This window comes from Ceratotherium simum, chromosome 13, assembly GCF_057802395.1.
Source record: "Ceratotherium simum simum isolate JZ-2026a chromosome 13, ASM5780239v1, whole genome shotgun sequence".
Lineage (NCBI taxonomy): Eukaryota > Metazoa > Chordata > Mammalia > Perissodactyla > Rhinocerotidae > Ceratotherium > Ceratotherium simum.
Genome location: NC_141912.1, coordinates 30,651,181 through 30,670,395, shown reverse-complemented (window position 1 = coordinate 30,670,395; position 19,215 = coordinate 30,651,181). Strand labels below are relative to the sequence as shown.

Here is a 19,215-nt window from a genome sequence, read left to right as displayed (position 1 = left end):
ATATAAGCATGGGTTTATTTTGAGGCTCTCTATTCTGTTCCATTGATCTATGTGTCTGTTTATTTGTGCCTACACCATACTGTTTTGATTACTATAGCTTTGTAGTATAGTTTGAAATCAGAGAGTGTGATTCTTCCAGCTTTATTAATCTTTCTTAAGATTGTTTTGGCTATTCTAGGTCTTCTGTGGTTCCATACAAATTTTAGGATCATTTGTTCTAGTTCTGTGGAAAATGCTACTGGTATTTTGATAAGGATTGCATTGAATCTGTAGATAGCTCTGGATAGTATGGACATTTTAACAACATTAATTCTTCCAATGCATGAGCACAGAATATCTTTCCATTAATTTGTGTCACCTTCAATTTCTTTCATCAATGTCTTACAGTTTTCAGAGTACAGGTCTTTTACTTTCTTGGTTAAATTTATACCTAGATGTTTTATTCTTTTTGATGCGATTGTAAATGGGATTGTTTTCTTAATTTCTCTTTTTGATAGTTCATTATTAGTGTATAGAAGTGCGACAGATTTCTGTAGAGTTCTGTATATTATATCCTGAAACTTTGTTGAATTCATTTATTAGTTCTAATAATTTTTTGGTGAATTATTTAAGGCTTTCTACATATAATATCATGTCATCTGCAAATAGTGACAGTTTTACTTCTTCCTGTCTGATTTGGATGCTTTTTCTTGCCTAATTGCAGTGGTTAGGACTTCCAATACTACGCTGAATAAAAGTAGTGACAGTGGGCATCCTTGTCTTGTTCCTGATCTTAGAGGAAAAGTTTCACCTTTTCACCATTGAGTATGATGTTAGCTGTGGGCTTGTCATATATGGTCTTATTATGTTGAGGTACGTCCCCTTTATGCCCACTTTGTGGAGAGTTTTTATCATAAATGGATGTTGAATTTTGTCACATGCTTTTTCTGCCTCCATTGAGATGATCATATGATTTTTGTCCTTTGTTTTGTTAATGTGGTGTATCACGTTGATTGATTTGCAGATGTTGAAACATCCTTGCATCTGTGGCATAAATCCCACTGTATCAAGGAGTATGATCCTTTTAATGTACTGTTGAATTTGGTTTGCTAATATTTTGTTGAGGATTTTTGCATCTATATTCATCAAGGACGTTGGCCTGTATATATCTTTTCTTGTAATGTCTTTCGTTTTAGTATCAGGGTAATGCTGGCTTTGTAAAATGTGCTTGGAAGCTTTCCCTTCTCTTCAATTTTTTGGAAGACTTTGAGAAGGATAGGTATTAAATCTTCTTTGAATGTTTTGTAAAATTTGTCACTGAAGCCATCTGGTCCTGGACTTTCCTTTGTTGGTAAGTTTTTGATTACTGTTTCAATCTCTTTAGTAGTGACTGTTCTATTCAGATTTTCTTTTTCTTCATGATTCAGTCTTGGAAGATTGTATGTTTCTAGGAATTTATCCATTTTTTCTAGGTTGTACAGTTTGTTGGCATATAATTGTTTGTAGTATTCTCTTATAATCCTTCGTATTTCTGTGATATCCATTCTAAATTTTCCTCTTTCATTTCTGATTTTATTTATTTGAGCATTCTCTTTTTTTCTTAGTAAGTCTAGCTAAAGGTTTGTCAGTTTTGTTTATCTTTGCAAAGAATCAGCTTTTAGTTTCGTTGATCTTTTTCATTGTTTTCCTCATCTCTATTTTGTTTATCTCTGCTCTTATCTTTATTATTTCTTTCCTTCTAATAATTTTGAGCTTTAGTCGTTCTTCTTTTACTAGTTCCTTTAGGTGAAAAGTTAGATCATTTATTTGAGATTTTTCTTGTTTGTTGAGGTATGCCTGTATTGCTATGAGCTTCCCTCCTATAACTGCTTTTGCTGTATCCCATGGGTTTTGGTATGTCATATTTTTGTTTTGATTTCTCCTTTGATTTCTTCAATGACCCATTGGTTGATCAATAGCATGTTGTTTAGTCTCCACGCTTTTGCAGTTTTTCCCATTTTCTGATTGTAACTGATTTCTAGTTTCATACCATTGTGGTCAGAAAATATGCTTGAGAAGATTTCTATCTTTTTTAATATATCGAGACGTGTTTTGTGGCCTAATACGTGATCTATCCTGGAGAATGTTCCATGTGCACTTGAGAAGAATGTGTATTCTGTTGCTTTGGGGTGGAATGTTCTGTATATATCTAATTTAAAGTCTATCTGGTCTACTGTGTCATGTAAGGCCAGTGTTTCCTTATTGATTTTCTTTCTGGATGATTTATCCATTGATATAAGTGGGATGTTAAAGTCCTCTACTATTGTTTTATTGCTTTCAATTTCTCACTTTAGGTCTGTTAATATTTGCTTTATATATTTTAGTGCTCCTAAGTTGGGTGCATATATATTTATAAATGTTCTATCTTCCTGCTGGATTGACTCCTTTATCATTATCTCATGCCCTTCCTTGTCTTTTATTACAGTCTTTGTTTTAAAGTCCATTTTGTCTGATATGAGTATAGCTACTCCAGCTTTCTTTTCATTTCCATTTGCATGAAATATCATTTTCCATAGGAAATTTACCCATTTATTCTAGATTGAAATTTATCCATTTAAGTCTATATGTGTCCTTACTTCTAAAGTGAGTCTCTTTTTTTTTAATAAATTTTTTGTTTATTGCAGTTACATTGGTTTATAACATTGTAAAAATTTCAGGTGTACATCATTGTACTTCAATTTCTGCATGGACTACATCATGTTCACCACCAAAATACTAATTACAACCCATCACCACACATGTACCGAATTATCCCTTTCACCCTCCTCCCTCCCCCCTTCCCCTCTGGTAACCACCAATCCAATCTCTGTCCCTATGTGTTTGTTTATTGTTGTTATTATCTACTACTTAATGAAGGAAATCATACGGTATTTGACCTTCTCCCTCTGACTTATTTCACTTTGCATTATACCCTCAATGTCCATCCATGTTGTCACAAATGGCTGGATTTCATCGTTTCTTATGGCTGAGTAGTATTCCATTGTGTATATATACCACATCTTCTTTATCCATTCGTCCCTTGATGGGCACTTAGGTTGCTTCCAAGTCTTGGCTATTGTGAATAACGCTGCAATGAACACAGGGGTGCACGTACCTTTGCAAATTGGTGTTTTCAAGTTGTTTGGATAAATACCCAGCAGTGGAATAGCTGGATCATATGGTAGTTCTATCCTTGATTTTTTGAGGAATCTCCATACTGTTTTCCATAGTGGCTGCACCAGTTTGCACTCCCACCAGCAGTGTATGAGAGTTCCCTTCTCTCCACATCCTCTCCAACACATGTTGTTTCCTGTCTTGTTAATTATAGCCATTCTGACGGGCGTGAGGTGATATCTCATTGTAGTTTTGATTTGCATTTCCCTGATAGTTAGTGATTTTGAACATCTTTTCATGTGTCTGTTGGCCATCTGTATATCTTCTTTGGAGAAATGTCTGTTCAGGTCTTTTGCCCATTTTTAATTGGGTTGGTAGTTTTTGTTGTTGAGATGCATGAGTTCTTTATATATTTTGGAGATTAAGCCCTTATCAGATGTGTGGTTTGCAAATATCTTCTCCCAATTGTTAGGTTGTCTTTTCGTTTTGTTGATGGTTTCCTTTGCTGTGCAGAAGCTTTTTAGTTTGATGTAGTCCCATTTGTTTATTTTTTCTATTGTTTCTCTTGCCCGGTCAGATGTGGTGTTTGAAAAGATGTTGCTAAGACCGATGTTGAAGAGCGTACTGCCTATGTTTTCTTCTAGAAGTTTCATAGTTTCAGGTCTTACATTCAAGTCAAAAGTGAGTCTCTTGAAGGCAGCAGATAGATGGGTCTTGTTTTCGTTATCCATTCAGCCACTCTGTGTCTTTTGATCGGTAAATTAGTTCATTTACATTTAAAGAAATTATCAGTAGATATGTACTTATTGCCATTTTGTTAATTGTTTTCTGGCTGTTTTTGTAGTTCCTCTCTGTTTCTTCCTTCTTCTCCACCTCTCTTTTCTTGTGGTTTGATACCTTTCTGTAGTATTATGTTTAGATTCCTTTGCCATTTTCTTTTGTGTACAGTCATGCAGCATTTAATGATGGGGATACATTCTGAGAAATGCATCATTAGATGATTTCATTATTGTGCATACATCATAGAGTGTACTTACACAAACCTAGATGATATAGTCTACTACATACCTAGGCTATATGGTATATAGCCTATAGCTCCTAGGCTACAAACCTGTACAGCATGTTACTGCACTGAATACCCAAGGCAATTGTACCACAATGGTAAGTATTTGTGTATCTAAACATAGAAGAGGTATAATATGATATATAAATATAAATATAGATATATGGTAAAAAAGGTAAAAAATGGTACACGTGTATAGGGCATTTACCATGAATGGAGCTTGTAGGACTGGGTGAGTCAGTGAGTGAGTGGTGAGTGAATGTGAAGGTATAGGACACTACTGTACACTACAGTAGACTTTAAACACTGTACACTTAGACTACACTAAATTTATTAAAAACATATTTTTCTTTCTTCAATAATAAATTAACCTTAGCCTATTGTAACTTTTTAAATTTATAAACTTTTAATTTTTTTACTCTTTTGTAGTAACACTTAGCTTACAATGTAAACACATTGTATAGCTGTAGAAAAATATTTTATTTCTTTATATATTTATTCTACAAGCTTTTTTCTACTTAAAAATTATTTATTTATTTTTTTACCTTTTAAACTTTTTTGTTAAAAACTAAAGCACAAACACATACATTAGCCTAGGCCTACACAAGGTTCGGATCATCAATATCACTGTCTTCTGCCTATACATCTTGTCCCACTGGAAGGTCTTCAAGGGCAATAACACATGTGGAGTTGTTATCTCATAACAATGCCTTCTTCTGGAATACATCCTGAAGGACCTGCCTGAGGCTCTTCTCAAGGAGGTGTCACTCTTTTCATAAGTATATCCAGGATGCTTTGCTAGCTTTGTTTTTTCTTTTCATTATAGATTTGCTTGTAAGCAGATAATGCACCATTGCACTGCGACGTTACAATGGCTATGACGTCACTAGGCAATAGGAATTTTTCAGCTCCATTAAATCTTATGGGATCACCATTGTATATGTTGTTCATCATCGACTAAAACATCATTCCGTGGCACATGATTGTATTTACTATGTTTTACCCCTGTAGTTACTGTGTAGTTCACACATAACTTGCTATTTAAATAGCAGTCTGTTTTAAGTTGATAGTAACTTAAATTTGAACACATTCCAAAGCTTTATCTTTCTACTCTCCACCCCCTGATTTATATTTTTGATGTCACGTTTTGCATCTTTTAACTTTATGCAACCCTTAATTATTTACTGTAATTTTAGTTAATTTTACTACTTTTGTCTTTTAACCTTGAGGATTGCTTTATATGTGACTGATCCACTGCCTTTATTATATATTTACCTTTTCCAGTGAGATTTTCATTTTCATACTTTTTCTTATTATTGATTGGTGCCATTGTGATTCAGCTTCAAGTCCCTTTAACATTTCTTGTAGAGTCGATTTAGTGTTGATGAACTTCTTTAGCTTTTTTTAATCTGGAAAACTTTTAATCTCCTTCAATTCTGAATGACACCCTTGCTAGGTAGAAGATTATTTGTTGGAAGATTTTCCCTTTCTGCACTTTGACTATGTCATGCCACTCCCTTCTGGCCTGTAAAGTTTCTGCTGAAAAATCTGCTGATAGCCTTATGGAGTTTCCTTTGTACATAAGTAGTTATTTTTCTATTACTGCTTTTGGTGTTCTCTGTTTGTCCTTAACTTTTACCATTTTAATTAAAATGTGTCTTGGCGTGGTTGTCTTTGAGTTCATCTAATTTGGAATTTTCTGGGCTTCTTTGACCTAGATATCTGTTTCCTTCCCCAGATTAGGGAACTTTTCAGTCATTATTTCTTCGGATAATTTTTCTGGCCCTTTCTCTCTCTCTACTCCTTCTGGGACCCCTATGATGCAAATGTTATCCCACTTGATACTGTCCTCAAGGTAAATACCTCAAGGTATTTTCACTTTTTAAAATTCTTTTTTCTTTTTGATGCTTTGCCTGAGTGAATTCCATTGTTTTCTTTTCCAGCTTGCTGATTCATGCTTCTACTTCATCCTGCCTGCTGTTGAACCCCTCTGCTGTATTCTTCATTGCCATTGTGGCACATAAGCATGAGAAACTCATCTTGCCTGAGGTGAGGGGTGGGGGGTAAGGCATATTGTCCCTGAGGAAGTAACACTTTAGCAGAGACTGGAAGGGGGCAAGACCAAAGGTTGTGGCAGGTAGATGGGGTAGAGTATGCCAGATGAGGGAAGGATTAGGGATCAAAAGTTCTGGGATGGAAAGGGCATGTTTGAGGAATAGAAACAAGACCAAGGTGGCTGTGGCAAGGAGAGCTGCAGGCTGTTCCTTCTGTCTGGGCACTCCCTCCCTCCACCTGCACCATCTCCTACACACTCATCACGTGGAATCACTGAGTGATTTTAGAAGCCCTGGAATTACAAAGTTGTAGAACAGGGAGGCCCTGGGTCTTCTAGCTTAATGGCTTTGTTCTAGAGACAAAGAAGCTGAAGCTCACAGATGGAAGTGACTTCTACTAGGAAACAAAGGATGTGACAGGCATGGAGCTCCCTGACTCTGAGGCCACTGTGTTTTCCATGATGACACCAAAGGTGATATGGGGAAGGGAAGGTTAGTGGGACAGCAAAGAAAACATCAAGGGTTGAGATGCTAAAACATCATAGCAGGCAATCTGGGGAGAGTCCTATTTCCAGGCAACTTACACCTCAATTCAAGTTATGAGAATATTTCTAAAACTCCTCCACTACTCTACTTTTTCAAACCTTACCCAAGAACAGCTTCTTCATGGAACCTTTTCTTATTGAGGCATTGTACTAACATTTCCTTCTGTTTCTTAAAATTCTCAGAGTGCATACTTTGTGTGGGGTTTGAATTCACTTGTACAGGGGGTTGTTGTGCAATTGTCTCCCCATTGTTTATGTTGTGTACTCTGTCTCTCCTATTAGACACACACATACACAAATACATACACACACACACACACACACACACACACACACACACAAGGACATATACACTCATTCCCTCCACATTGAGAACTAGGTCCTCACTCAATAAATACTGGTGCTTACTCTGAATCCATTGGTTCCTACATCAGGATCACACTCTCTGCAGTATTTCTACTCAGCTGTGTCTGAGCCAGGTCCAGGAGTCCCTGCATTTACTGCCTGTGGCTTCATGGATGGCCAACCCTTCAACTACTGTCATAGGAGGAGATGAAGGCAAAGTCTTGAGTTCTTGGTTGATGGAGGAGCCAAGTTCTTTTGATGATGAAACCAAGATCTTTACAAGTCAGATGAATATTTTTCACTTAAATCTGGGAAATGTGCAGTGATGCTACAACCAAGCCATGGAGCGTGGTCTGAACAAAGGGCACACACAAAATCAAGCAGGTAGATGCCTGGGAGAAAGCAGAGGAAAGCAGTACTCACCACCTCACCCATAGAGTCAGGCCAGGGCAGGCAAGTGTGCACAAGTTATCACTTGAGAGTGAAGGCTGGCCTAGTCTGGTCAGAGTCTATATGCTATTATTAATTAATTAATTCAACAAGTCTCATTGGGTCATGGATACAAGCTTAGCATATATCTTTTGGACACTGTAAGTGGGAGACCAGAAAAGTTATTACAATCAATATGAGGAGGCACCCATACTTCTGGGAGCATTTTATTGACCCTATGATGCATACCCAGACATGTCAAAGACCAGAACCTCCTTAAATGCCAAATGAGAAGCAGAGAAATAGTTTACCAAAGTTCATACTCAAGACACCCCAGTGGTCAGGGAGAGCTTCATGAGTGAGGTAGAACTTTGGATAGAACCTGATGGATGTGTATTATTTGGGTCAATGAAGGAAAAAAAGAGATATTCCAAGCAGTCAGAAGTTAGAGTACAGCAAGGTGTGGGGTGAAATTGGGCACAGTGATTTCAGGGGATAGGTTGTAGTTTAATAATTTCTCATTTAGCACTATTGAAACAGTTTGTGAAGGCCTTGAATGCCAAATGAAGGTATAAACCAGTGAGAGGTACAATTAAAGCTGAATAGTGAGGCTGCTCAGCTTTCATCAGTTGATCCATGTGGGAGCATGAATTCACAAAGGTTTGCCAGATGGTTATGTTACAGGCACTGACATAGTCTCCACCTGCTAAGGGCCCACAGGGTAAGAGGAGAGAGACTGTACACAATAATGTTTGGTACAGTGTGTAAGTGTTGGATCAGGAACTGGAGCCGGTAGACTGTGGGAGCCCAGAGCATAGTGGGATTAACCCAGGCTGGGGCAATCTCAGGTTATTTATTTATTTATTTTTTTTATTTTTTTATTTTTTTTTTTTCTTTTTTGTTTATTGCAGTAACATTGGTTTATAACATTGTAAAAATTTCAGGTGTACATCATTGTACTTCTATTTCTGCATGGACTACATCATGTTCACCACCAAAATACTAATTACAACCCATCACCACACACATGTACCGAATTATCCCTTTCACCCTCCTCCCTCCCCCCTTCCCCTCTGGTAACCACCAATCCAATCTCTGTCCCTATGTGTTTGATTCTGAAATTCATTCGAGAATTTTCTCAGCAGAAGTTTGGTGCTTGTTACTATTATGTTGTTTACATTCTCTAGTACCTCAAGGAGAACTGTACCAAGCACTTATGTCCTCTTATGTTAATGCTGTGCACTGTGATACTGTTTTCAAGAGCTTGAACTTAGAATCTGAGACAGTCAGCACAGAAGAGACCTGTGGGGTCATAATCTATCCCTCCCATTTACACAGGATAAACATAGAAGCATGGAGGTTGAATAACAGAGCTCATGGCAAAGCCCAAGTCTGTCACTCTCCACACAAAGCTTTTTCAATAGCTGCCCTCCTGGCCGTGGGAGGGCAGGCTGAGAAGCAGCAGATTAGGTGGGAGGCTGGAGACCTGTTGGACTCCCAGAGCCCCAATTCCCAGGTGGGCCAGTACATGTGGCTGCCTGTGGACTCCAGGATCTTAATCTAGGGTCAGATCCCCTGCTCCTCTATGAGGGTTCCAGGAGCAGGGTCATGCGAGATCCAGAAATACCGGAGTGCATGGGGATTACGTTTCTTTCTGGTGGGATAAATTTTCTTGGGTCCTTCTCCCTCAGGATCCTCAATTTTTTAAAAAGATGAAGTGGGGGTGGGGCGTGGCACCATGGCATAGTGGTTAAGTGCGCGCGCTCTGCTGCTGGCGGCCCGGGTTCCGATCCCAGGTACACACCGACACATCGCTTGTCAGGCCATGCTGTGGTGGCGTCCCATATAAAGTGGAGGAAGATGGGCACAGATGTTAGCCCAGGGCCAGTCTTCCTCAGCAAAAAGAGAGGAGGATTGGCGTGGATGTTAGCTCAGGGCCAACCTTCCTCACACACACACAAAAAGATGAAGTGGGAGCAAGCCAGGCCGCAAACTGAAATGGCAAATATGAAGGGAATGTGTAATGTGCCTATGTGTCTATTTGTGTGGGTTCACATGAGTATAAAAACATATGTAGATATTTGTGTGGGAGGGTTGTATATATGTGTGTACGTGAGCATATATAAGCATGTATGGGTGTTTGTATGTATATGTGCATCTGTTTGTGAGTTTGTGTGCGGTTGTGCATTGCTCTAAAATTTCCCCATCCTTGGCTCCACATTGGCCTTTTTGTGGTTGCCCCACCCCCACCCCCACCCCATGGGTTATAAGAGACAGAGTAGCTCTCCAACTACAGGGAAGTTAAGAGGAGGCTTAGGCTGGTAAGTGTTGGGAAGAACTGGTCCTCTCACATGGAAGAAGGAAACAGGCACTCAAGTGGTGAGACATCCTCCCTTTCCAGGATTCCACCTTATTAAAAGTGTCAGACACTGTTCTAAGGGATTTACATGAATTAAATCATTTAAACCTCATATAAGCCCTGTGAGATGAAGACAGGTATCAACCCCATTTTCAGACAAGGAAACTGAGGCCACTGAGAAGTTAAGTGACTTTCAACTGGCTAAGCTGTGACTCTAAGGAAACAGTCTGACTGCTGAGCCCAAGTTCCCACTGTATCATGTTGATCCCTGTACACTGTACACCTGCCTCATTAGGGGTCACCTCCTCCTGTGGACTCTGACAGCTTCCATTTCTTCTCCAGGCACTGAGACTGGTTGGGAGTCTATTGCATTTCTCTTAGTCCCTACAGGTGAGTCCATGGGGTTTGAAGTGACAGGAGAGTTGGTTCTGTTTGCTGATGGAGTGTGTTTGCTGGAGGTGGTAGCAAGCGAGGGTCACACCTGGGCTGCAAGGGATCAATGGCGTTGTCATTTGGGGTGTGGGGTGGGCTATACTGAAGGAGTAAAGATCAGCAGTGGCCATGCGACTTTATTCCTCACTGTTTTATTTTACAGCCCCAAAGCACAGCCCCACACCGGCCTGAGAGACAGTGGTGTTCACTCATCTCCTTCCAATCCCTGCTGCCCCTGACTTCTCTTCTTCCAGCTGACTTCCTGGTAACATCTGCTCTCCAAGGTGAAAACATGAGGAGAGGTCTAGTGACACCCCTGCTCATGGGCACTTCCTCCCACCCTGCCTGCTGCTGCCTACTGGGGCCTCCTGGATGATGAGAGGAAAGCAGCTAGGATCGTCAGAGAATTCGACATTTATGCTGCTAAAGAGAAAGCAGGATGTCTGTCATTAAGAAAGGAAAGGTCTGTCATTGGCAAGAGGAGTAAAAGTAGTTCCTTGTGGGCTGTTAGACTGGCGGTGTCAGTTTCTTTCTGGATGTTGGCAGGAGGCTGATCTCAGTTCCTTGCAATGAAGGTCTTTCCAACACAGCTGCTTGGTTCGTCAGAGCTTGCAAGCAGAAAAGACAGTAGAAACAGTCAGCTAGCAAGAGGGACATCATGATCTTATATGATCTAATCACAGAAGTGACATCACCGTTGCCCTAATCTATTGGTTAGAGGCAAGTCACAGGTTCCTCCCACACTCAGTGGGAGGAGATTCCACAAGGGTGTGAATCCCAGGAGGAGGGGAATCACTCGGTGCCATCTTAGAATCTGTCTGCACAGGGATGTGCCAGGTCAGAGGAAGCAGGAACACGAGGTAGTGAGGCTTCTGCACTAGATGTGTTCACACACAGGCTGGACAATCACTGAACAAGATCATTATGACCGTGGGTCTTGCATTGGACAAGATGATCTGCAGAGTGAACTTGTTTGTCAAAGCACTGTCCTGATTATAAGAATCGTAGTGTCATTGGATCATTGGAAAGACATCTCAGTTTGTGTGAATCAGGGAGGGGGTCCTCTCTGAATATTTCTACCTTAATTTTTCAGACCTCCTACACCTCTGGGAAAGCACCATCACTAAACTGAACTATTTTTTTTCCTTCCTGCATCATCCTGCCAAGCAAATCCTGGGCTCACACTATTTCTTCCAGCTGGCTTTCATACAGGATCCCACAAAGTCACTTCTTGTGATTCCACTTCGTTGGTTTCTTCCCCTTCATCCAGATTATTTCTTACTGATTTTCTCTTGCACTGATTATTCAGTTACATTAGCAAGTTGGTGTTCTCTAACTAAATCTTTCCACTAATTTTTGGACCAAATGAACAAAGGTTCTCTCTCCAAGCCTGAGGTCATTTTCCACAGCGGGATGAGACAAATTAGTGCGGGGTCCTGGAAGGTCTTGGGTTGGCACAGTTCCTCACAACGTCCTTTGTGATGTTTAGGTCACAAAGGAATGCACTTTATCTTCTTTATGTCCCCAGCAGGTGGCACAACATCTGACACACAGTAGGCACTCAGTTAGCTTCCTCCTGGAAGCTGTTTCCCCACAGCTAAGTATAACGTTGCATTTACCAGGATATTTAACCCTGTTGTAAATTCCTTGGTGTTGCCCTCACTGAGCCTAGGAGAGAGCCTACCATCTAGTAACTGCCTAATAAATGTTTGCTAAATGAATGTGGGGTTTTCCTGGTTTGAATACATGCCCAAGGTTTTAAAAATTCATATAACTTAAAAGGGTATATAGTGAAAAGTAAATTTCCTCCTCTATCTCATCCACAGTTCTTCCAAATTCCCTCCCTGCATATACCAGTTTCCACAGTATTATGGAGAGAGATTTCCCTTTTTATCAGGTGGTATTTCACTACACGTTCTATCTGCACCTTTTTACCAATTAACAATATATTCTGAGATTATTCCATTTTTTACATACAAAACTGGCTCAGTTTAAAATATTGATAATGACAATTGTTGCTCCCATTTTAAAAAAATGTACTTAGTATAGAAAAAAAGCATCCTTATTCCACAGTAATAGAGTTTTATCCAGGCACATGGTCACCCGGATTAAAAACTGTATTCATTCTCCAGCCTCCCTTGAGGGTTGTGTTCATCTGACGAAGTTCTGGCTAATCAGATGAAGCAGATGTGAAGTTGTAGATTTTGTCCTTAAGGGAAGGAAAATTTTCTTCTTCCCTGCTTGCCCTGGTTCCTCATGGCCCATGGAGATGGTCTTAGGTACCTTGGGTCATGCTAATAAGGGCAACATCCCAGGAACAGCAGAGAAGGAAGGTCATAGGAACCTGGATGCCTGGACAACCTTATGGTGCGGAGTCACCCTAGCAGCCCTGGACTGCCTGCCTCCCTGTCATGTGAGACACATACAAGCTTCATCCTGTTTAGACCACTGGTATTGGGGTTTCTGTTGCACTCAACTGAACTAATACATATAGAGAGAATAGGACTTCCCAGGAGTGGGTGGCCCTGGTGATCTGTTCTGGAGATGAGCAGAGATAGGTTTACAGTGTTCACCACTGTGGGCTCCCTGGGACCTTATTCTCAGTTGGACAAAGGGGTTCTGGGCCACAGGAGGCAGCACAGGGAGATTAGAGACTGGTACCTTCCTCATCTTTCTAGCTACGTGCACCTGATTTGGAGGAGTGTTTGAGCTCACCAGGTGTTAGATTTGGAAGTCCTTGTTTCCTCACTTTCCTTCCTGTCCTTTTTACAGACAGACCCCTTGTTCATTCTAGCCAGGATGAGAATCACTGCTGATGATCTCTTCCTCCTCTTCATCCTGTCTGATGGCAGGGACAGTGGAAGTTGACATCTAGAGTAGCAAGCCCTCAGGTAGAAGAGTAATGTGGGCCATTTGTCATTAGGTTCTGTGGGGAGTCTGTGCTTCCCCAGCCTGGCTTGGACAGACAACCTTGAGACAATTGACCCCAGGTCCCTCATATCCTGTCCTCTGGTGATCCCAAAATATATATTCCACCACTTTACTGTATTCTGTTGTTACCAGCAAGTCACTAGATCCAGCTTAGTTTCCAAGGGTGGGTATTATACAAGGGCTGTAATACCAGAGGATAGGAATGTTGGGAGAATCTTAGAGTCTGCCAACCTCAGGGTGATTTTGGAACCGTGTGAAAGCATCGCCTCGCACAGGACTGTGGCTATGAATGCAGAGATTAGAATAAATAAATAGCTCAGGCCAAAGGGATTTGGTGTTCACCCCACAGGAATCCACATCAAAATTATGATCCCAGAAAGGTAACTCAGTCTTCCAGGTAATTCTGAGGTTAAAAAGTTGAACTTTTAGATGGAAATATAAAGGTAAGAAAATGAAGAAAACCAGCAGGTCTAATAGTCAATGTTGTCTTTCATTTCTCTCACAGACCAGAGAATTTGCAAGATCTCTTTGTTTAATAGTTATGTGGTTTAATAGTCAGCTAGATCTTAAATATCTTAGGAAATAGTATGATGCACTGCAAGATGAGGGAATCTCACGACAGAGACCTGACCAATCAGGGTGTACCCAATTCTACCACATCCACCTACCAACGGGGATTAGTCCAAGGGTAATCTTCCCTGGTGCTTTATGTATGGATGCTATGAGAAAGATGTCCATCTTTCTGCTGAAGTTGTTAAGGTAGGAAAATGTGAGGGGGGTTGGCTATCTTCCCTAGGAAGAGAGAGAGAATCTGATGGCAAGTTTGAGTCCCTGGATCCAATCATGTCTTAAGTAAATCAACATGTTAAATCTCTTCCCCTGAAACTATTCACTTGTGAATGAAAGAATCTTCCCATAACAATGCAAAATGCCTAGTAAAATTTAATGTTTTCTCCATTACTCAGCTACAATGACTAGAAGTGTAGTCTTTGACACATCACTTATATCAATCCTTCTAATCCCCGGTATCCTCATCCCTAAAATGAGCTTGGAGCTATTGTAGGGATTAGGAGATAGAATAAATGTGAAGTCCTAGCACCTGGTACCTGCAAAGTGTTCAAAATACATCAGCTCTTTCATAATTTCTAAGCTGCACTATTAATTTCTTAATAGATTTTGAAGGAAAAAATTAAATATATGTTAAATGTGTGCAATGATTTTGACTGACTGGCATACCATACATTTATCCATTCAATTATCCATTCTCATCAATACCCAGATTTTAAGATTTCATGATTAGAGAAATTTCTAAAGAGTCTGTAGCGTTTTCTGAATTGCTTTTGCCACAGGTCATTTAGCACAGCATCACTGAGACACCAGCTGCCACACTCTCCTCTTCAGAACTTGTTTGTGACCTTGCTCATTTTACCACTTTCAAGGTCACCTGTGTACTTTGAAAGCATATTGAAAGACAAGGGATTCCTTCTGAATTGTCTGTTTGGTTAAAATTTCTCATTTTATCGAATTTCATGTACATATTGCAATAATAAGATTAATAATAACACCAAACACTGGTACAGCACTTACAATGTGCTGGCCATTGTTCCATGTGCTTTAAAATATCAGCTCATCTAATTCTTAACCTATGAGATAGCATAGTTAATTTTACTAAACTACAGTTCAGGTATAAGGAAACTGAGGTCCTGAGGGAGAAAGTAACCAATCCAAAGTCACAAATGTAATTGAAACAGTTTCTTTGAAGGTAGACTGGAAACCATTGAATGATACCTGTTTGCTTCACAAATGGTCATACCAACCACCACTGATTTAACAAAAATACAAGCTGTTCTAGAAAAACACAGCTTGTACTGTCCTTAATACATTGCAAGGCATGTGATAAGCAATACAAGTTTCACCCCTGTCACAAGGAGGAAGATGGAAGGGTGCTTTCTCTAAAGTCTGCTCTCTTCCCTGCTTGGGTCATCTATTGTACCTGAACATTGCTTCATGACAAAGTACAAAAGTGCAGCCATTCTGCTCATGATATATAATCACTTTAGTTACAGAATTTTATTCTCTGAATTTTATATCAGATTCTTCTGCATACGTGATAACCAATATTCAATTATACTATAATCACTCCAGACCTTTTATGTGCCAGTTATGAATCTAAATCTAGGTTAAATGCAGTTGCATGCACTGCTTCCAGTGCAGATAATCAGCTAAGGTGACAATCAGATAACAGTTCCTGCCCATTACTGGCAACCTTCAGACACACAAAGGCAACATCAACTGAGGACAACTTTATCTCTTTGGTGGCACCCTGCAACAATCTTCCAAAACTTACAATTTCAGAGATGTGAAAACACAAGCCCTTTGCAATCCAGGAGCTGATGCAGTATTGTTGTCACAAGAGACTTGAGAGTCTTGCCTTAAATGTGCTTCCTGAGCCAAACCAGTCATGGACACTTGGTCAAAACCTTTTTCTCAAGTGGAGGATTTTAGCCCCAGACTCCCTGGACTGCAGTCACCTGAGCATTGCTCTCTGTGTAGCAAAGAGAAAGAAGACCTGCTCCTTCCTTTATCCCTTTTCCCCTACAAATATAATACTGGGTTTTCCCCCAGAGCAAGCCCAGGATAAAGACAGACAAAAAGATGGCTTTTTAAAGTTATTTGTTAAAAATTAAATGTCAGCTTTTTTCTAGGCTTTAGTATTCCAGTGAGCAAACTATCCACAATTGTGCCCCTTGACTAGGGAATCTTATCAACTCCAGAGATTATTCAGACCTTGTGAACAGAATTCAGGGTTCCAACGAGATATTTTAAAACCCCTTATCATGTTGAACCAAACAAACTGCAGTGACACCCTCAGGGGTGTAATATAGTTTTGCTTTTTACATATATATGTTCAACATTTTTAGTTAAACTTTTAAGAATCTTCAGGGTTTGAAAACTCAGAGGGAATGAAAACCTTCCTTCTGGCAGATAGAGATCTACCCTTAGCTTAGATGAATGGATGCTGACAAAAAGATGTTATGGTTTTCTGACTAATATTCCTCTTTGTAAGCCCTCCTTGCTGTATCAGATATCTCATGTGTTAGTAAAATGTGACAACTTTGCCATGTTTACATGTCATGAAAGAGCTTTCTTTTCAGGAAAGAGCATCTCACCTAGGAGATGCTATCAAAGATATGATCCATGATTGGACTTGGGTCAGGGAGAGCAGCAGCAAATACTCAATGGTGATTACCAATTCTCAGGAGAAGAGTGTTTCCCAGTTGATGTTGAGTTAGGGAGATGGTCCTGCATGAAGTGTAGCCTGAGAGTCCAGCAGACAGACATCCACATTTTCCTGCTGTATTACTGACTTGGTGAGCTACTCACTGTCCACATACAGAGTCATGCAATTAATGTTGAAATGCTCAAAGGTGAATGGATTTCCAGTGTAATGTCCCTAAAGCCTTTATTATACAAAATTACTGGGACTATTATCCTGTATGGAGACAGCTGGATTCCCACAGGGGTGCTGGGCATTTCATCAGGATCACAGAGCACAGGAAGCAGATGGGTTCTTTTAGAATTGGACTAGCATGCCATGGCCCTCAGCCTTACATGCTGGGACACAGGGTTCCTGGGTTTCCTCCTAAATGTGGACTTCTTAGAGATAGGGGTAAAATATCAGGCTATGGGATTTCAAAGGAAAGGAGTCAAAGAAAGTCATGCCCTGGAATCAAGACCACTTTTAGTATGGAGACTCAGACCAAGGAAGAGATAGAGCTAAATCTGGGGCCACATTTGCAGGACATGAAGAAAGTGAGATTTATACATGGCCAATTGCACAATGTGATCCCAGAATCTCAGTGTTGACATCATTCTTGAGCCTAAACTGCCAGTTCTCCAACATTGACTGCCAACCCTTCCCCCTCCCAACGCCACCTCCTCTAGGGAACCTCCACTTGCCATCTGAAGCGTCTCCCTAGATGGCTACTTCTGTGCACAATTGTCTCTGGAGACCCCTCTGCATTGCACCTGTGCTCACACTGTTCTGTAACCAGCTTCTTCCCCAGAGGACTCTGGGCTCCCTCCCTGTATCTCCAGTGTCCAAAATAAATGAGGCTTAGTGTGCACTTTAATTTTCATCATATACCATTGTAAAATAGTACTACCAAGCTTATAATGAACTATAAGCTTTCACGGACAGAGACAATCCCCTGCACACCACTCTTTGCTTTGGATTACTATACCTTATAAGCGCTTTTAATGCTTTAAATAGTTTCTTCTTGTACTATCTCCATGTTTCTTTTTCAAACTTTTTATTATGGACATTTTCTAATACACAAAAAGCATATTATGTATAATGAACTCTCATTATCCATCATCACTTTCAACAGTTATTAATATTTTATCATCATGTTTCATCTATTCCTCTCACTCCTCTTTCCTAGAGTAAATTAAAAACAAACCTTATACATATGATTTCACAGTTAAATAGGTCAGTAGGCATCTCTCACTGATAAGGATTATTTTTTAATATAACTGCCATGCTATTATCAAACCTAACACAATTATCAGCAATTGTCTAATTTCACTATATAATTAGTGCATACTCAAATGTCATTTAGTGTCTTCAAGATGTCTTTTATCTTTGGTTTGTTTGAAGCAGGATGCAGAATAGGTCCACATGTTGCTTTAGGTTGTTATCTCTCTCTAGCCTCTGTTCTTCTACAGCATACCGCTCACCCCACCTTTGTTTTGTTTTTGTTTTTTTTTCAGGTCTTTGATTTGTTGGAGAAACCAGGTCACTTGTCCCATAGAATGTTCCACATTCTGAATTTGGCTAAGGGCTTCCTCATGGTGGTGTTAACTTGTTTCTCTATCTCTTGCGTTTCCTGAAACCCACAAAAGATATTCTACTTCTGTCGAGTATTCATAATTTTAACATGCATGTCTCTTCTACCTTTTACTTTACCAATTTTCCATTCAAGTTCCAATAAGACACAGTCACTGGACTTCAGAGACATCTGGAGGAGGCAGTGATACTATCATTTATTATATTCTGCCTCCAGCTTTTGCCCTACTTGGCATGGTGAATATGGAAGAGCTACAGAACCAGCCACACCCTGTACCTGGAGCAGCCCTCCCCTAAGGTTTTGGGGACAATTATTTCTCTCCTTTTGTCTAAAGGGCAAGTCCTGGTTCTTCATTATCTTTGCAGGTGACACTGGACCTCAGTTGCTCCCTTGAGGCTGTGAGCTCCACACTGCTGCAATCACTGCTGGACCAGAGATGCAGGGAGGATGGAGAGAGGGAGGAGGAAAAAGCTGGGGACTCTGTGTTATCGATGCCTTCTCAATTTTCCTAAGGCGGCTTCCTCCAGCTGTGACCATTCTTCTGCTCTTATACTCTTTTGAGTTTGGTCCTCCCCAAACCAAGAAAAGCCCTTTCTCCTTAAAACCAATCATATTTCCTGTTTGCAACTGGAATACCCACTGTCTTGCAGTTAAATGTTCCTGCTTGCAAATGTAAAACAGTCTGATGCTGCCCACTTTTCAGTGCTTAGACTGTAATGCTGTTCACTGTCCCTTTGTTACACCAGGATAGAGATTAGTGCACGGTGTAGCTGGAGTCAGAATAATCCTGGAGAAGCCCTTCAATACATAACCCAAATGTGATTCAAAGGGACACAGACACACATGTCACAGTGCCACATGGTGCATGTGTAAAACATATCAGGAAATATTAATAAACAGAGAAGGATCAAAACACACTGATCCCCATATGCTCATTGTCCAATGAGGGGTGTTCTTAGACTGGCACAGTGGACTGTATTCCCATGGTCAGTGTTATAGGAGTGAGGACGCCCCCAAATGCTCTGCATATTTACTGGGTCAGCAAGACAGAGACATCTGTGCTACTATGACACAACAGCAGGTCCCTGGTCAAGGA

The 19,215-nt window shown here is 40.3% G+C and overlaps 2 protein-coding genes across 6 annotated transcripts in view; one reads left to right on the top strand and one right to left on the bottom strand.

Annotated features, from left to right (window-relative positions):
- The window catches only part of LOC147915638 (uncharacterized), a 68,638-nt gene extending 49,649 nt beyond the window's left edge, over positions 1-18,989 (top strand). Inside the window, exons 4-6 of one of the 5 annotated variants that reach the window (XM_087438255.1) lie at positions 6,118-6,223; positions 10,502-10,622; positions 18,485-18,989. In XM_087438255.1, the coding sequence (XP_087294381.1) occupies positions 6,118-6,223; positions 10,502-10,622; positions 18,485-18,513 (256 nt within the window). In that variant the 3' untranslated portion in view covers positions 18,514-18,989. Of the gene's footprint in view, positions 1-6,117; positions 6,224-10,248; positions 10,297-10,501; positions 11,898-18,484 lie in introns of those variants that run through there. The other 4 variants (XM_087438257.1, XM_087438256.1, XM_087438254.1 and 1 more) reach the window with 4 other exon arrangements.
- The window catches only part of LOC101398910 (class I histocompatibility antigen, Gogo-B*0103 alpha chain-like), a 334,177-nt gene that overhangs the window by 149,165 nt on the left and 165,797 nt on the right, over positions 1-19,215 (bottom strand). The gene's annotated exons all lie outside the window — the stretch shown is intronic.